Raw genomic sequence first — 16,256 nt, forward strand, 5'->3', positions numbered from 1 at the left:
GCAACACTCAAGCAGATTGGTTGAGCTGGCGACAGATCAGACAAGGCGAGTGGGCCCTCAGTCAGAAGTCTTTTCAGGAAATCATGACACACTTAGGGAATCCAAAGGTCGACCTATTTGCATCACCAGACAACCACAAACTGATATGCTTTTACACACATTATTACCACCCGAAAGTGGATACCACAGATGCACTTACAGCTCTGGGGAGAAAGGCAAAAAATATAAATGAAATAAATAAAACTTTCTGGGCAACCCTCCCCTCCCTTTAAATAAGTCTTAAATGTATCATGTAAACCACCAGGATACTTAACTAATCTTATTTAAATGTCGATTTTGGTTTTAAGATTTAATCATCAAATAGAAGAGAGCAAATTTACTGTAACATGACTTTATTTGGGTTTCAGTTTTTAGAAAATGGAATTTCTGGCAGCTGTGGAAAACAATTAGACACCAATATATGCTCAGGTACAAAATCACATATTATTTGGGTCATAATTACAACATTTTACTTTTCTTAATATTATCTAATATTGAATACCCTTTCACGTTGATTTATTCAAATATTAGCTTACTGCTGTCATTTTCTTACTCAGTCTCTTCCTTTGCACACAGGCAAAAAACACAGGAAAAACACAGGAAAAATGGAAGAGAACACAGCAGAGCACCAAGATGGGGGGAGGGGAGAAACCCTTGTTATAACATTAAAGAATTTAGCTGACAGTAAAATGTATGTTCTTTGGTTAGAAAGCAGGAAAAAAAGATGCAAAGTACTTGCTTGTGTAATAGATACACACTAAAGCATTCTAAAACAGGAGACAAGAATGTCAAGAGTGTATTCTTCCCCCACTGCCAGATGGAAAGGCTATTATTATAAATGAAAGGCAGCAGTAGAGGATGCCAGGCACTTTTGTTTGTGCCAGATTCTGAAGTCCAGATGTAAGCAGGTTACCCCTGGGACAGGACAGGCTTCAGCTCCCGCAGCAGAATAGAGCCAATCACCGTTTTCTCAGTGTTTATGATGAGCTGTGCTGTAGACCCTTCCTTTAGCTCCACTGTGACTAGCATCAGTGACCCACTATGCACAGTTTTAGCTGCAAACCTAAAGGATGAAAACAAAATCTGTGAACACCTTCAAACAAAACCAAAAACAGGTGCTGTGTTTTCTTTAAAATTTTAATGAGTTTAAATATCACCAGACATCCCCATAACAGAAAAGCCTCCCGAAAACCACGCAGGGGTAGGGAACGTTGGCTCTCCAGATGTTTTTTGCCTACAACTCCCATCAGCCCCAGCCAGCATGGGCAATGGCTGGGGCTGATGGGTGTTGTAGGCAAAAAACATCTGGAGAGCCAACGTTCCCTACCCCTGCCGGAAAGCATTAACACACTATAATACAATATAAATACAACTCTAAGCACAAATATATGAAGGAAAAAAAGACAACAAACGCTCTAAAAAAGAAAATCAATTAGATTTATATGGTCTGTAATTTGGCACAGAAACAATTTGTACTCTGCCTGGACATAAGCAGAGTATTTTATAAACACAGGTGATTTAGGCTCAGATGTTTTCACACTAAAATTAGTTCCATTAACTACATCTAAAGTGAAAGAGCTGAAGTTTTGTTAACATATGTATTTCTAATGAAAGTAATATATCTCAATAGGAAATGTCTCTCTCACATATCCACCCATCAACCCAAAATACAAGCTTTATGTATTAGCAAACCTTTTCTTTTTAATAATATGAACCTTAAACATGCATCTAACAGTTTCACACTGTGAAAGGAAACTAGAGATCTAATCCTCTGTTACTAAATTCCAAGACATGAAGAATTACTCATTACACTGAATTAAAAGAAAACATAGTCTTCAAAGCACTGTAATTGACTGAAATGCCATTTTAAGCACAATGAACTTTTCCCCTAGTCCCATTAATTCATTTTGTATGCACAGCCAGGCTCTAGAGATGGGAAGGAAAGGGATAGCAGCAGCCTAACCTTCCATGTTACACAAAGAACATACCACCCCCATTTTTTTTAAACAGAGAACAACAAAGTTGCTGCACATGGGCTTCTGAAAACACTAACAAGTGTAGAGCAGGTCTGTGACCCTCTGTGACCCCACTTTGCAGGGACAATCCCCTCTCCCCTTTCTGAATGACACGTGTCTGAATCAGAGCCATCTGCCTCAATTTGTGCAACATCTTCAGCCACAATAGCACCCAGTTAGCCCTGACAACAGCCCACAATACATAAAAATAAAACTGCTGTGCTGACAGCACGCCATCAGCTATTCAAGAGCAAACCAACTGGTCAGTGTCTCATGTCTGACAATTAGCATGGGCCTTGCACAGCGCCTCCTGAACTCCTTAGGGATCTGTTTAATTACCATCAACATAAAAGAGGGAGTTTATCAGCAGATACTCAAAAAGCTTCACTCTAGACTTAATTAAAATATTAGCCTCTTCAGCAGGAAGCAGATTCTCTTTAAATGAAAAGTAATTTCTTTTTTTAAAAATTAAGCATGTCAACTTCAAAATCTTGTAACCCATTACACCAATTTAGGAACGCAAGTCATTCTTAAATGTCACTCTTCACAGGTCTATATATTTCTTTTATAGATATGTGACTTCCACTATTTCTAACAAGAAATGTTTCAGAAGAATACCAACAGCTCCAAAACAGTATATTTCACTCATCATTTGGCAAAGGAGATAATTATGTAAACAATAGTCTTATTAGTCTTCTTATTTATTTAACACTCATGTCTTGGGACTGCAGAGTTGCAGATTATGCCTGAATTCACACAATAAAAGCTCCAGAACTGGGGCTCCCGTGGTGTTTCATAGCCCCAGGGCTCATTTTACTTCTGTTCTAGTCTAAACTGCAAGTGATATAAAATCAATGTTATTATAAAAGCAAACATTGCCCTAGGCACAATGGGGGTCAATTCTGGCTGGGTGTCTTTATGAACCATTTAAACAATTACGTAAGGAATATTTGTTGGAAATGATTACCTTAGTTTCTTTTATGAAAATTTTTTGCTGTCAACTAACAGAATTTCAGAAGAAAATCAGCTTGTGTTTCATACATTACAGCAAAGCTTTTGATATGTGCATCATTAAAATCTAGGTTTGGTTTTTAAAGAAATGGGTGTGCCGCAGCATTTGATTATTTTTATGCACAAGCTGTACTTTGGACAAGAGGCTACTGTTAGGACAGAATATGAAGGAACGAAATGGTTTCCAGTTGGCAAAGATGTCAAACAAGGATGTATTTTATCTCCCTATCATCTCCAACCTATGTGCAGAATGTATCATAAGGAAAACTGTCTTAGATTTAGATGAAGGTAGAGTGAAAACTGGCAGAAGGAACATTTAACAGTTTGAGATATGCAGATGACACCACGTTGCTGGCAGAAAATAGTGAAGACTTGAAACTACTGATGAAGAGAAACAGAAAATGCCAAAGCAGGCTTACAGGAAAACATTAAAAAAAAAACCAACCAAAAAACAACAGTAACAGCTTCTGGGGAATGACACAGCTTTAATGTTGACAATAAAGAAATGGAAATCGTTTAAGATTTTCTATTCCTTGGCTCCAGCATCTACCAAAAAGGAAACAGCAACCAAGAAATCAGGAGACAGAGACTGGTAACAGCAGCCATGAAGGAGCTAGAAAAGATCTGACAGCAATGCTGATTCTGTGAACTTAGGCAGATCATGAGAAGGAGGGCAGGAAGGGTTACATCAGTGCATAGTTCTTGTGGCCCTTTGTTACATATCCAGGGAAATGCTGTTTGCTGCTTTGGGATTAGGCAGCCATTTATCTCCAGGCCAGTTTTGCCAGGGATCCTGGAGGGTCTGATTCAGTATAAGGCAGCTTCATATGTTCATATACACACCAGAGAGCCCCTGAAATCAGATAATGCTGACTTTTCACATATCATGAATGAACATTACTTTTAAAAGTAATTTTGGGAGAAGAATTGATGCTGGAAGTATTAGAAATCAGTGGACCAACAGAATCTCATGTGATACCTCCCATTAAAGTAAACTATTCAAAATGATATGCATATATGGTCACAAACTATTAAGAACTGTGGTAAATAAACAGTTCTCCACTAAAATCAACACAATATATAATGGAAGTACAGAACTACTGAAAGACAAACAAGACAATAGAAACATGTTTTGTGCCTTGACTTGGATAGCCCAGGCAAGCCCCATCTTGTCAGATCTTGGAAGCTAAGCAGGTTGGTTAGTACTTGGATGGGAGACCTCCTTGAAATAACAGCAGTCAGGAGGGCAGGGGCAAGTTTTATGCAGCCACCTCTGAATATTCTCTAGGCCCCAGTAGGGATCAGTCACCAGAAGTTGCAATGACTTCCAGGTGCAGACATACTGAGAAGTCAAACAAACAAACAAAAAACCCACCAACACCAACATGTTTTGTAAGATGGACAGCTACTGAAGGCTGCCTGTTCCACTGATAAACCTTTTTGAATCCAGCTCTGCCTCACTTGCAAACTATATAAGTGCAGATCAAGCAAGGTGTCCAATGGTTACAGCAAAGGCTGTTCTAAAACAGCCTTCCTCCCTACTTGCCACTTTCCATGAAATTAAGGCTAACTCATCTCCTACTTGAAGTCATGTATAATTTGAGAGACAAGTTTGAGTATCACTAAAATAACTGATGTATACAAATCAGCTGCTCTTGTATATCGAAGCACTGAGTTGTTACTATGATGGACAAAAACATGTTCTCTTATCAAGCAAAATGAATCTTTTGTAAAGTAAATGCTTCCCACAAACACTTAGATAATTCAATAGAGCAGCACCTCTGCAAAACTACTTCATTTTCCAGGTGCAGCTGTCCATTAAGATGAGATGTAGTAACTTTAAGACAATGGGCTTTCAGTGGAGAGGAATAAACATGGAGATGGTGCCAAAAAGACAATATAAATAAAAACAAGTCATTGCCTAGATAAAGGCATCCCCAAAATTAATCAGGAGTTAAAAGCCATGCAATTATTTTTTCCAGAACACCTATCCAAGTGTTTTGAGGTATAAGTAAGTAACGATAGCAAATGTTCTTAAAGACATTTTCTTCAAATTTAATCTGGAACATATTGAAGAATAAGGTTTTGAATTTTGCTGCAGAAAACTGGTCAAGGCCCTATGAAAAGTGCCTCACACCCAGGGCTGCTGCTAGGGGTTCTGCCGCTGGAGGCCCCCTGGGCAGTGCCCCCCCCAGCATCTTTAAGAAAACAAATTGTGTGCACATGCTTTGCATGCACACGGCATGATGACATCACATAAGTGACATCATCAAGCAGACATGGGGAGCTGATGCTCGCATCCAGCGTGCCTTGCAAGGAACGCGGGACGCAAGCCCCGGGCCCGATCCGGCTTCCTGCCTGCAGGAAGCCTGTTCGAGGGTGGGAGAAGCCAATGCTTGCTTCCAGCGTGCCTTGCAAGGCACATGGGATGCAAGCCCCAGGTGTGATCTGGCTTCCTACCTTGCAGGAAGCCTGATTGGGAATGGGGGGGAGCCAACACTCGTGTCCAGCGCGCTTTGTGCCTTCCCTTTCCAGCTTGCACCTTCCCTCTCCAGCGCCACCACAGCCTTCTGACCACAGGGCCACCACCCCAGTTGCACGCTGCCTTCCAAGCAGGGCTGCCACCTCTCTGTCCCCGGCGCCTTTGCACTTTCTGGGCCCACCCCCTGCGCCGGCTTCCTCGCCACCACAGCTGAGCAGGGAAGGCTGGAGGGAGGCGGGCAGGCGGCTGTGGCCTGGCTGCTGCGCAGGGCTTCGTTCCCATCAGCATTCTGTCGACTCCAGGGAGATCCCCTGACAGCACCCACCTTCACTCTTCTACTGAAGACAACACCCAGGTGAAGAAGGCTGTGAGTAGGGCAGGAGGCAGGGCCTGATGGAAGTGCTGATGTCCTGGGGCGCTCTCTGAACTCGGAGAGCGCTCAGGACTGAAAGGCACCACGTTGTTTCTGGGCACACAGGGGCTGGGAGAGCCCAGAAATAACGCCCCCCCCCCAAGAGCTGGCGCCTGAGGGAACCACCAAATATTGCCTTATGGATGCGCCGGCTCTGCTCACACCTTAAACCATAGCCACTGCATGTTCCAATTCCTTATTAGAAGAATTCTTTCCAATTATAGAGCTCCAAAAAAATAAAGGAAAAACAAGTTTAAACCAGTTTATGTATCTAGCACAGTATCATTTTGTCTTTAAATAAGTATGAGTTCTTGATATTATTTATATTCCTCATACATGGTATCAGTTGGTAAAATGGGAAGCGAATATTTCCTTTTCCATATTTTCTCCATTACACAATGTTCTGTATAGCCTCTGCTTGTGTGTTTTACTATTTTGATAAGATCAAGATGGGTAGCCATGTTAAGTCTGTCTATAGCAGTGGAAAAGAGTAAGAGCCCAGTACCATTTTGAAATTAAAGACTACCAAAATTTTGTGAATTAATATCTGAAGAAGTGAGCAGTGACTTATGAGAGTTCCTACCCTGCCACAAATTTTTATTTGATAAATGTATTGAAGGAAATATGCTCGTGACTGTAATTAATGTATCTTTTTTCAATTTACAACTTTATGCATCTGTAAACTTTTAAAAAACCAACTTATTTTTTAAAGGTAATAAATTTCATAAAACACAAGACAAAATAAAACCCCACAAATCTCGAAAGCCAGTTTGGTGTAGTGGTTAAGTGTGTGGACTCCTATCTAGGAGAACCGGGTTTGATTCCCCACTCCTCCACTTGCACTTGCTGGAATGGCCTTGGGTTAGCCATAGCTCTGGTAGAGATTGTCTTTGAAAGGGCAGCTGCCATGAGAGCCCTCTCAGCCCCACCAACCTCACAGGGTGTCTGTTGTGTGGGGAAAAGATACAGGAGATTGTAAACTGCTCTGAGTCTCTGATTCAGTGAGAAGGGTGGGGTATACATCTACAGTTCTTCTTCTATACAGCATTTATCATTTCCTACAATCTATGCCACAAAGTAGGCTAAGATACACTCCTCTTCCATTTTAATTTAATAGCCTAGCAATAGTGATGATCACCAACTGCTGAATTTTACAATAACTTACCATATTCCCTGTGCTGTCTTGTACTTAAGATCCAGATTAAAAACAAATTTACAAGGCATTGGATGTTTTTCAACATAACAGCTCATCACTCATTAAAATTAGCATTTATTCTAGAAAATGGGTCACCAACTCGTTACCTGATTACAGAACTCGGTTTACAACAAAAAAGTAACATTTATTTCAACTAGTACTATGGCATGTTTTGTCTTTTTGTAACCCTGATTTCTAATCTATTCTGAGCTTAATTTTCTCTTCTGTTGAGATTTGCTAGTTACTAAAAGCTGCTACAAAGGCCCATTCAAGCTAAAAACTTTTCCTCTACCCCATACATGAGGCCTTCAATTACTGCCTGCTGAAGCAGACAGAATCCTATTAGTAAGAAAGACGATCACAGGATGCAATGCCCAGCCCTAGCTGTACGAAAATAATTAGCCCAAAGCTGACAAATGTGTAATGAATTTGCGCAATGAATGTACATTAGAAATCTACTGTGAATTAGTCTGCTAATCCCAAATACTAGAGAAGTTACAACACATTTGTATGGTATTCAGTCAAAGACAAATGAAAAGGATTAATAACATAAATGTTCTATAACTGCTCTAAACCTACAATGAAGAAGGTGCAGTCAAGTTGCAAGTGACTCTTGGTGACCCTATCCGTGGGGTATTCCAGGCAAGAGATGAGAGATGTTTTGCCACTGCCTTCCTTGGTCATTTCCCATCCATGGCTGATCCTGCTTAGCTCCCAAGCTATTTGGGCTAACTCAGAATGAAAGTATTATTTAACAAAATTTATATACTATTTTTCTGCCCTCACAAGGGTCACCAAGTACCACAAATCAGAATGAGCTCAACCCATATAGGTCTTTAAAGCAACCAATGTGTGACATCAACACACTTGAGAAAATAAGTTATTGTTATAAATATAAGTACTTTGCATGGAAATATGGAGCTTCAAACTGTATGTAAATGCTAAAATGCAGGATGGGAGAACATCCAGCATTTTCACGGAGAAAATTGGTGGATGGGGATGCCTGTGTTTTCTGCCCATGGATTCTCTCATGCAGTGTACCATGACTCTTTTTGAATCCACAAATTGCCCCCAATTTTATTCTGAATCCAACATAAGTCCACATAGGAAATAAAACCAAAGCGTAACTCATTTTTTTGTGGCTTAACTCCATCCACTGAAACACACAAAGACCCAGTGTGAGCACAACGTTTTTGTAAGAGAGAATCAGTAGGATGAAAGAAGTTGGGCACACAGCCATCTGACTGCTACTTTCTTGCAAATGTTCCCTTGCTCTGGTATCATCTTAGCAAATATCAATGTGGGAAGATAGATTTGCCAAGAGACTATGAAGTTGCAACCATGGTTTGAGTCTAAAAATATTGTTGCTCTGACTCAACAAATACTCTAGGCTGGAAGAACACTCTCACAAACACACATTGGTTTCAGTGAGGGATGCAAACTGAAGCATAACTCATTTTTTTGTGGCTTAACTCCATCCACTGAAACACACAAAGACCCAATGTGAGCACAACGTTTACGTAAGCAATATGAAGTTCAAACTTGATGTGATATTGGGATCCACAAAAACATTTCCTACAGTTTTTTCCCAGGCTTAATAAAAACTTCAAGAGCATGCTTGGGGGCATGCACATGTGAGAGATCAACCGTGTAGGGAGAAGGGTTCAACTTTTCTTCCCATCATTTCCCTGACTTTAGTTGTCCCTGGAGTTATTTGTCCCATGGGGAAGGAAGATACCATATGGTGCCTGGATTTCCCACCCCTAGCAGAGTATGTGTAGGAAAAATAGTATTGGGGAGGGGTTAACCCCCATTGTGAGCTGTAATTTGTAATTTGGAGCACTTGCAACACCAGTGGCTGCTATTTAGCCTAGGGCTTTTTTTGTAGCAGGAACTCCTTTGCATATTAGGCCACACACCCCTGATGTAAGCCAATTCTCCTGGATCTTACAGGGCTTTTAGTACAGGGCCTACCGTAAGCTCCAAGAGGATTGGCTACATCAGGAGTGTGTGGCCTAATATACAAAGGAGTTCCTGCTACAAAAAAGCCCTGATTAAGCCAGTCCCCCCACCAGATCTGTTCATAAGTTTCTTAACAGCATATTCAGCATACATGCCTTTATTGACATTTTATTGCATACAACTGGAGTTTGCCCCCAAATTTTATTTTTTTAAATATAAATCAATGTAATAACGAGAGGATTTTTTTTCAATTAAGCTTGACTTTTTTGGCATGTCTTTGCTGGAAAAAAAAAAAGATATTACAAGTGTTAATTTTCCATCCAGTAAAACCAACTATAAATTTCAATTTATAAAACAGAATGGTTCCAAAAATTAGTTTGTTTTACTGAAATTACCTTGGTGATTTATAGTTAAAACCAAAATTGGTTTGCAAATGTGAAACTCATGCTATTTAAAGAAATAACTCATAAAACCATTTTACTTTTTTTCTAAAAGAAAGATCAGCATCACATTGTAATTTCAGATATAGAAGCAGTGCTGTCCTCTAGTGGACAGCAAACAGGATGGTAGCAGAACCTATTCTGATTACCTTACTATCCAAAATGAAAGTGAAGAACTCTCATTCATTTCTACTAAACGGATATTTGGGTCAAAAAGTGTCAAAAGTAATAAAGCTATTGAGAGATAACACAGCTTGATATCTGGCACCAATACTTTTACATAAGGGTACATTCTAAAGGCCATTACAATTCTTATGTACACACAGATTTTTATATTTTTCTCATTTGCCATAGGAAAGTATTTGAGACTATGAAATCGGCTATGAAGACTAACATACTTGTTGAAACATCTAACAGTTATTTCCATATTTACAACATTTCATTTTTTATAGCAATGTGGAGTGAATGTGCAGGGCATTTTCATAAGGAGTGATGATGAACATGTCCTGGTTTCTTCTTAATTAGTTGATGAGTGTAAGGCCATGGATTTTAAAGTAGATGGTCATTAACTATCTTGGAAAATTTTTTGAAGGTCATTACTGACTTCAGAAAGCAAGTATAAGGAAGGTGAGAATAATTAACACCATATTTAGACAATTTGAAAGCTGCATGACATAATGGGAAGGACTCAGCTTTGAGAATGTGTCTTGGCTTGAAAATCAATACAGAAATCAGGGTAAAATAGTTAAGGTTTGATACAAGTCTGGGTTAAACAATTACTCCAAATAGAACACTAACATATTTAGATCAGAAAAGTAGAGGTTTAAAAGTTATTAAGTGTATTTAAAAAATTGGAATAGTCTTTTAGGGATCAGTCCTGACAGCAAAGAACCTCACAGATGCTGAAAATTTTGACATGAACACATTTGCCAGAACAACCTACTTCAACTCAGCACAAGACAAACACTCCTGATCAGATCACCTCAATTTTCTTGTTTAATGTTTGTCTCAATGTACTGGGCAGCTTTACTTCTTCCTGCTTGTTGTGCCACTACAGAGTCAGTGGCATTCTATTGTGAAGCCGTCACAAGAACTGATCAAAAGATTAATTAACCAGGTTCAAGGACAGACATTGAGTGATGCTCTCAGAAGGCATATACAGAAACCAGAGTAGTCAGTTTCGGCTCAAAAATCTCCAGCATTTTGTCTTTTAATGATGCACGTTTTAACAGTTGAAGCAGACAATTTTAATACGGCAATATGTACTAGAGGAAATGGACACATCTGAACTGTTCAGATCCAAGCAAACAGTTTAAATGACTGGCTCTCTGATCACAACCAAGATATGAGCCAAACCAGTGGGTGATCAAGCATCCCTGTATAAAGCAGTGTTAAGTGTATTTAAGAAAAAAATCTTATATGGTTTTAATTCTAGTGACCTAAGTGAGGTTTTGCTCTCACTTAAGATCTGATGGGTTTTCCTGTTCTGATGCAGCACTGATCAGGGCTGGCTCTGCCACTAGGCAATTTAGGCGATTGCCTAGGGCACTGGCCTCCCAGGGGCACCACATTGGCGACCACCCACGTGACTATGAAAGCAGTTTCCCAGGCGCCGAGCTGTGGCACATCCCTGGAACTCAGGCCAGATTTGGCCGCTTTCCTGTTTGCTGCCAGAGAGGGTGCAGGGCAAGGGGCGGCTGTGTGCTGCTGACCAACGCCACCCTCACTCAGCTGGTGTGCACGCTTGCCTGAGTTGGAGTCTGGGCAGGCGCAACAGGAGCCTCCTGGCTGTGCGGCTGCTGTCTGCTGCTAATGTTGCCTCTTGCTGCTCTCTCTTCCTCATCTTGCACTGGGGGTGGGGCAAGGAAGGTATAATCATGCCAACAACAGCGGCTCTGCAAAGTGGAAGATCCAAGCCCCGTCCCTTGCCTCCTTCTTCCTGGTCCCTCCCTCCCCCTAGGAAATGCAACATGCTCCCCTTTGTGAGAGTCTGAAGGGATGCAGATTCCCAGATTGCCTGGAAGTAGGATGGTGCTTAGTCCCTCGCTGTGCCCCTCTCCCTCCTTTTTCACCCCTCCCCATTTTGCTTCCTTTCAATTGCAAAACCATACTGAAAGAGGAAGAGGTGGTGGTTGGTGGCAAAAGGTGAACAGACTTTTTTGGGGGGAAAGGAAAGAAGACCTCTCTCCTTGCCTGCCTTTGTTTTGCTGGCAAACCCTTGGCCTTGGATCTCTTTTGGATGCTACCTATGAAACTGGACATCACTAGAAGGGGTGGGAAGAATTTGCCACTGTGCTTCCCAGCATTCACATTGACTCTATTAAGAACATTGGTGGACTTTAAAGACTCACTGGAGGGGGGGGGGAGAATGGCATCTCTTTGTGTGTGCATGTGCACGTGTAGGCTTGCACAACACGGGTGATTGAAGACACATGAACAAGCTTCTTGGAAGTATTTGCTCCCCAACCGCAGAGGGACTGTATGATCAATGACTTTGGAAGCGCCTGCCCCCCCTTTTTGAGTCACCAATAATCGAGAGCTAATTTCCCCCTACCCCCACCTTTCCAATGTGAAAACATGCATGGGAAGGATGGAATAACAGTGTTGTGGGGGTTTGTGCTCTGCTGTGGTTTTGTTTTGATTGCCTGCAAAGTGGAAGGGGAGGAAAGAGTGTGAAATCTGTGCATTGCCACTGACACCTCTCTCCCGCTTCATCCAGTTACTTAGTCTGCTATTTATAAGCTTTTGCTTAAATAATAAATTCTGGGATAGACTGGATATTCCCATGAAGGGGGAGGGGGACCTCCCCTGGATCCCAGAGAGCCTCCAATGCAAACTTATTAAATTACCACTCAGCGAGCGGCATACCAGGAAGGGGGGGGGGTGAGTGAGTGAGTGCGTTCGGATTTCTGACTGCCCACGCCACATAAGCCTAAGCACACAGTGGTGCCCTGCTGCTAGTCAGCTGCTGCCTTCGCACTCAGCCCGCGCATGAGCTGCTTGCTCTGCGACTGCATAGGAGCCTCATGGCCTGGCTTCATGTGGCTGCTGGTGTCGCTGCGGCCTCTCTCTACACCGGCAGCCAAGCCAGGTTCCAAGGGGGTGGTTGCGTTGGTGCTCCAGTCTCTGACGACTCCAAATGCCCTGTGCAGCTGCGTCCACTGGCTGCCTGCTTGCACTGCTAGGCGCAGAGCAGGGCCGTCTGCCAGCAGGGCATTGACTTGTGGGGCTGAGGGCTGTAGCGGTGCCCAGGAACACCGTGAGGTGAGACTTTCTCTTCCACTGCCAGATGCATCAACCTGTTTTAAATACCCATGGCTTGTGTGCTTTTAATTTTTTGGTTTTTCAAATTTATGTCATAAGAGAGGGAACAGAGAGGGATCTGTACACAAAAATCAGATTCTATTTTTAAAGGCAAAACTTTGGCTAAGAAGAACATGGTTTGGACTAAAAGTAACTTTACTTGGGTATTTCCCTTAAAGGAATATGACTGGATGCTAGGATTGTGCAAAGTGAATGGTTTTAATTGGACTGATGTGTATATTTCTGCAGTTATTGCTTTTGCTCACAGTCTTCTGCTTGGTTCACTCAATTCTCCTCTTTATAGGATAATCTGTAGAAGTGTGCATGCACACAAAAGCTTATACCTTCAATAAAACTTTGTTGGTCTTAGAGGTGCCACTGGACTCAGTTTGGATAGCTTGGGGATCCATTTTCTGGATTTTTCCTATTTTCTAGGACACAGACGCAGGGGTCGCTTTGCAGAAAAATAGGTGGTGGAGCTCATGCAGGGATTGTTATGCAGCTGCACATAGTATTAAATGGACAAGGAGGTGGAACTCTCGGGAGGAGAAGGAGGAACTCTCAGAAAGGTTCAGGAGCTGTGCTCCTGTGAGCTCCCACTGAATCTGAGGCCTGGTGATACGTATTATGCATTGCCTTGCAGAATGCTACTTGGGGAACAGTTCTGCTTTGTAATAAATTGGACTTTATATTGTCCTACGATTCTATGTGCCATTCTTCATCTCCTGCTGTTTCTAGGGCATACCTCTTACAATTGCACCTTGTAGAAAATTTGTAAGCCACACAATGATGTAGAAACCCAAGAGCTTCTGACTGTTCATGGAATTTGAGTCTCTGGGAATCACATAGGTATTCATAGGAACATAACATAGCCATAATATATGTCTGCAATTATGAAGTGATAGCAAATAACAAAGTACAAGAATGCACTTTAGGGTTGGACAATGACTTTGAGTACAAGAGTAGAATTACAATAAGAACATAAGAGAAGCCATGTTGGATCAGGCCAATGGCCCATGCAGTCCAACGCTCTGTGTTACACAGTGGCTAAAAAAATTATATATATATATGTATATATATACACACACACACACACACACACACTGTGGCTAATAGACACTGATGGACTTCTGCTCCATATTTTTATCTAACCCCCTCTTGAAGCTATCTATGCTTGTAGCCGCCACCACCTCCTGTGGCAGTGAATTCCACATGTTAATCACCCTTTGGGTGAAGAAGCTTCCTTTTATCCGTTTTAACCTGACTGCTCAGCAATTTCATCGAATGCCCACGAGTTCTTGTATTGTGAGAAAGGGAGAAAAGTACTTCTTTCTCTACTTTCTCCATCCCATGCATAATCTTGTAAACCTCTATCATGTCACCCCGCAGTCGACGTTTCTCCAAGCTATAGAGGCCCAAGCGTTTTAACCTTTCTTCATAGGGAAAGTGTTCCAACCCTTTAATCATTCTGGTTGCCCTTTTCCTTTTTGAGGTGCGGTGACCAGAATTGCACAGTATTCCAAACGAGACTGCACCATCGATTTATAAAGGGGCATTATGATACTGGCTGATTTGTTTTCAATTCCCTTCCTAATAATTCCCTGCATGGCGTTGGCCTTTTTTATTGCAATCGCACACTGTCTTGACATTTTCAGTGAGTTATCTACCACGACCCCAAGATCTCTCTCTTGGTCAGTCTCTGCCAGTTCACAATTACAAAGAATAGATGTTTGTCAGAGGGAAACACATGTACGATGATGGAGAAATGCCTAGCATGGAGGCACACCATCCACCAGGCTGTCTCTTCCTTTGAGAACACACGCATAGCTGGTCTTGAGGACAAAAGGAGATTGAGGAAGAATCGCACTGCTACAGGACCAACCCTAAATCAGACTTTTCCCTGCAGCCGCTGTGGCTGGACCTGCCTGTCCCACATTGGTCTTGTCAGCCACCAGCGAGCCTGCAGCAAACGTGGACTATTGCACCCTTCTTAAATCTTCGTTCGCGAAGCCAAGCCGAGAGAGAGAGAGATACATGAGGTTAGTGATTTAATCGTCTATGCTTTGGATTTCTTGTGGACTTGCTAATTTCTTTTAGGAAACTGACAGCCTGTATAGGAGACTACATATTTACTACATGGGGGAAGGGATAGAGTTTTAGACTGGGCTGTGGCTCAGTCTATTCTACAAACTTGTCCTAAGGTGGTATGAGGTGGGAGGGGGATACCAGAGCTGACAACAAAAAAGAATGCTAGCTCTTCCCTATGGCTGCATTTTCTCAACTGGCCTCAATTGTTGGGAAACAGCTCAGAGCCAGGACCCATTAGGGCTTGGAGGTCCCCCCCCCCCCCACTGAGGAGGTAACAAGTGTGTTTCTATGAAGGATCTCTCTTTCTTTTTGGGATCTTATGTAGGGAGTAGATTTGCTGACCAGTAGGAATGCCTCCTTGCTTCCATATTTGTAAATAAAGTACAAATTGGGGGCGGGGGGAACACCATGCTCTCTCTCTTCCAAAGAGAACCGATATGAGCTTAGTCCTGTCACTGTAACTTTTTCTGAGAAGTGGGCTGTACATAATATCGCAAACAGTTGATTTGTGCATTTTTTCTTCTGTGTAAAGAGGGCTGTTCACTGTGAACAGGGGACTGTAGCATGCCTGTTTTGAAATGAACTATTGCTAGTAGGGTTCACAGACACTTTAATATCAGTTGCCCCAGTAATAAATAAAGCTACAAAGACACAAGTTTTTAATTGTCAGGTATCTTTGTGCCAGTTTATCTCCTTTGACTCCTCCATCGTCCAGTCTTCTTCTGTTAGCACCTGTGCTGTTTCTCTCCCTTAGCCCTCACCTTTGTTCACTGGCCATTCAGGCCTCTTCTTATTCCCTTTCCACAGCAACCTTCTCCCCTTCCAAGTGTCCCCTTCCCTGTATTCCCCTCCGCCATTTCTGCCATACTTACTTTCAGACCATGTGGTGCTTGGGAATTTGTTGATTCCTTGAACTTTTCTTGTGTTGAGAACTGAAAATATGCTATATGAATAACCATATACTTATTGCAAGTTGGGGACCTGAAAGGAACTGAAGGGACATAATAATCTAACAGAAGGTAGGCTTTTTAGAGGCCTTTATTTCTGGCTTGTTCTCTTCCCCCATTATTTCCCCAGACCTGATTTTTTTAACTCTTACCAACATACACATACAGTCTTGAACTGGTCAGAGTGCTCTTAAAGTTTATAGCATCCTGGACTGGTGGAGACAAAAGAGACTGACTGATTGATTGATTGGTTCAATTTATAACAACATACCAATAAATAAAACAATTTAAACAAAGGCATCTGATGTCGGTTTGCACTCTCCCCATGGGGGGCAGGGAGAAGGGTGAGAGATCGAGACCAG

At 41.9% G+C, this 16,256-nt stretch overlaps 1 protein-coding gene across 1 annotated transcript in view; it reads right to left on the reverse strand.

Annotated features, from left to right (window-relative positions):
- Positions 1–375: 375 nt before the first annotated feature.
- AP3B1 (adaptor related protein complex 3 subunit beta 1) overlaps positions 376–16,256 on the reverse strand; it is a 364,644-nt gene continuing 348,763 nt past the window's right edge. The window contains exon 27 of the mRNA XM_060235861.1: positions 376–1,102. Within this exon, the coding sequence (XP_060091844.1) occupies positions 949–1,102 (154 nt within the window). The 3' untranslated portion in view covers positions 376–948. The remainder of the gene's footprint in view (positions 1,103–16,256) is intronic.

Source organism: Heteronotia binoei, chromosome 4 (genome assembly GCF_032191835.1).
Source record: "Heteronotia binoei isolate CCM8104 ecotype False Entrance Well chromosome 4, APGP_CSIRO_Hbin_v1, whole genome shotgun sequence".
NCBI lineage: Eukaryota > Metazoa > Chordata > Lepidosauria > Squamata > Gekkonidae > Heteronotia > Heteronotia binoei.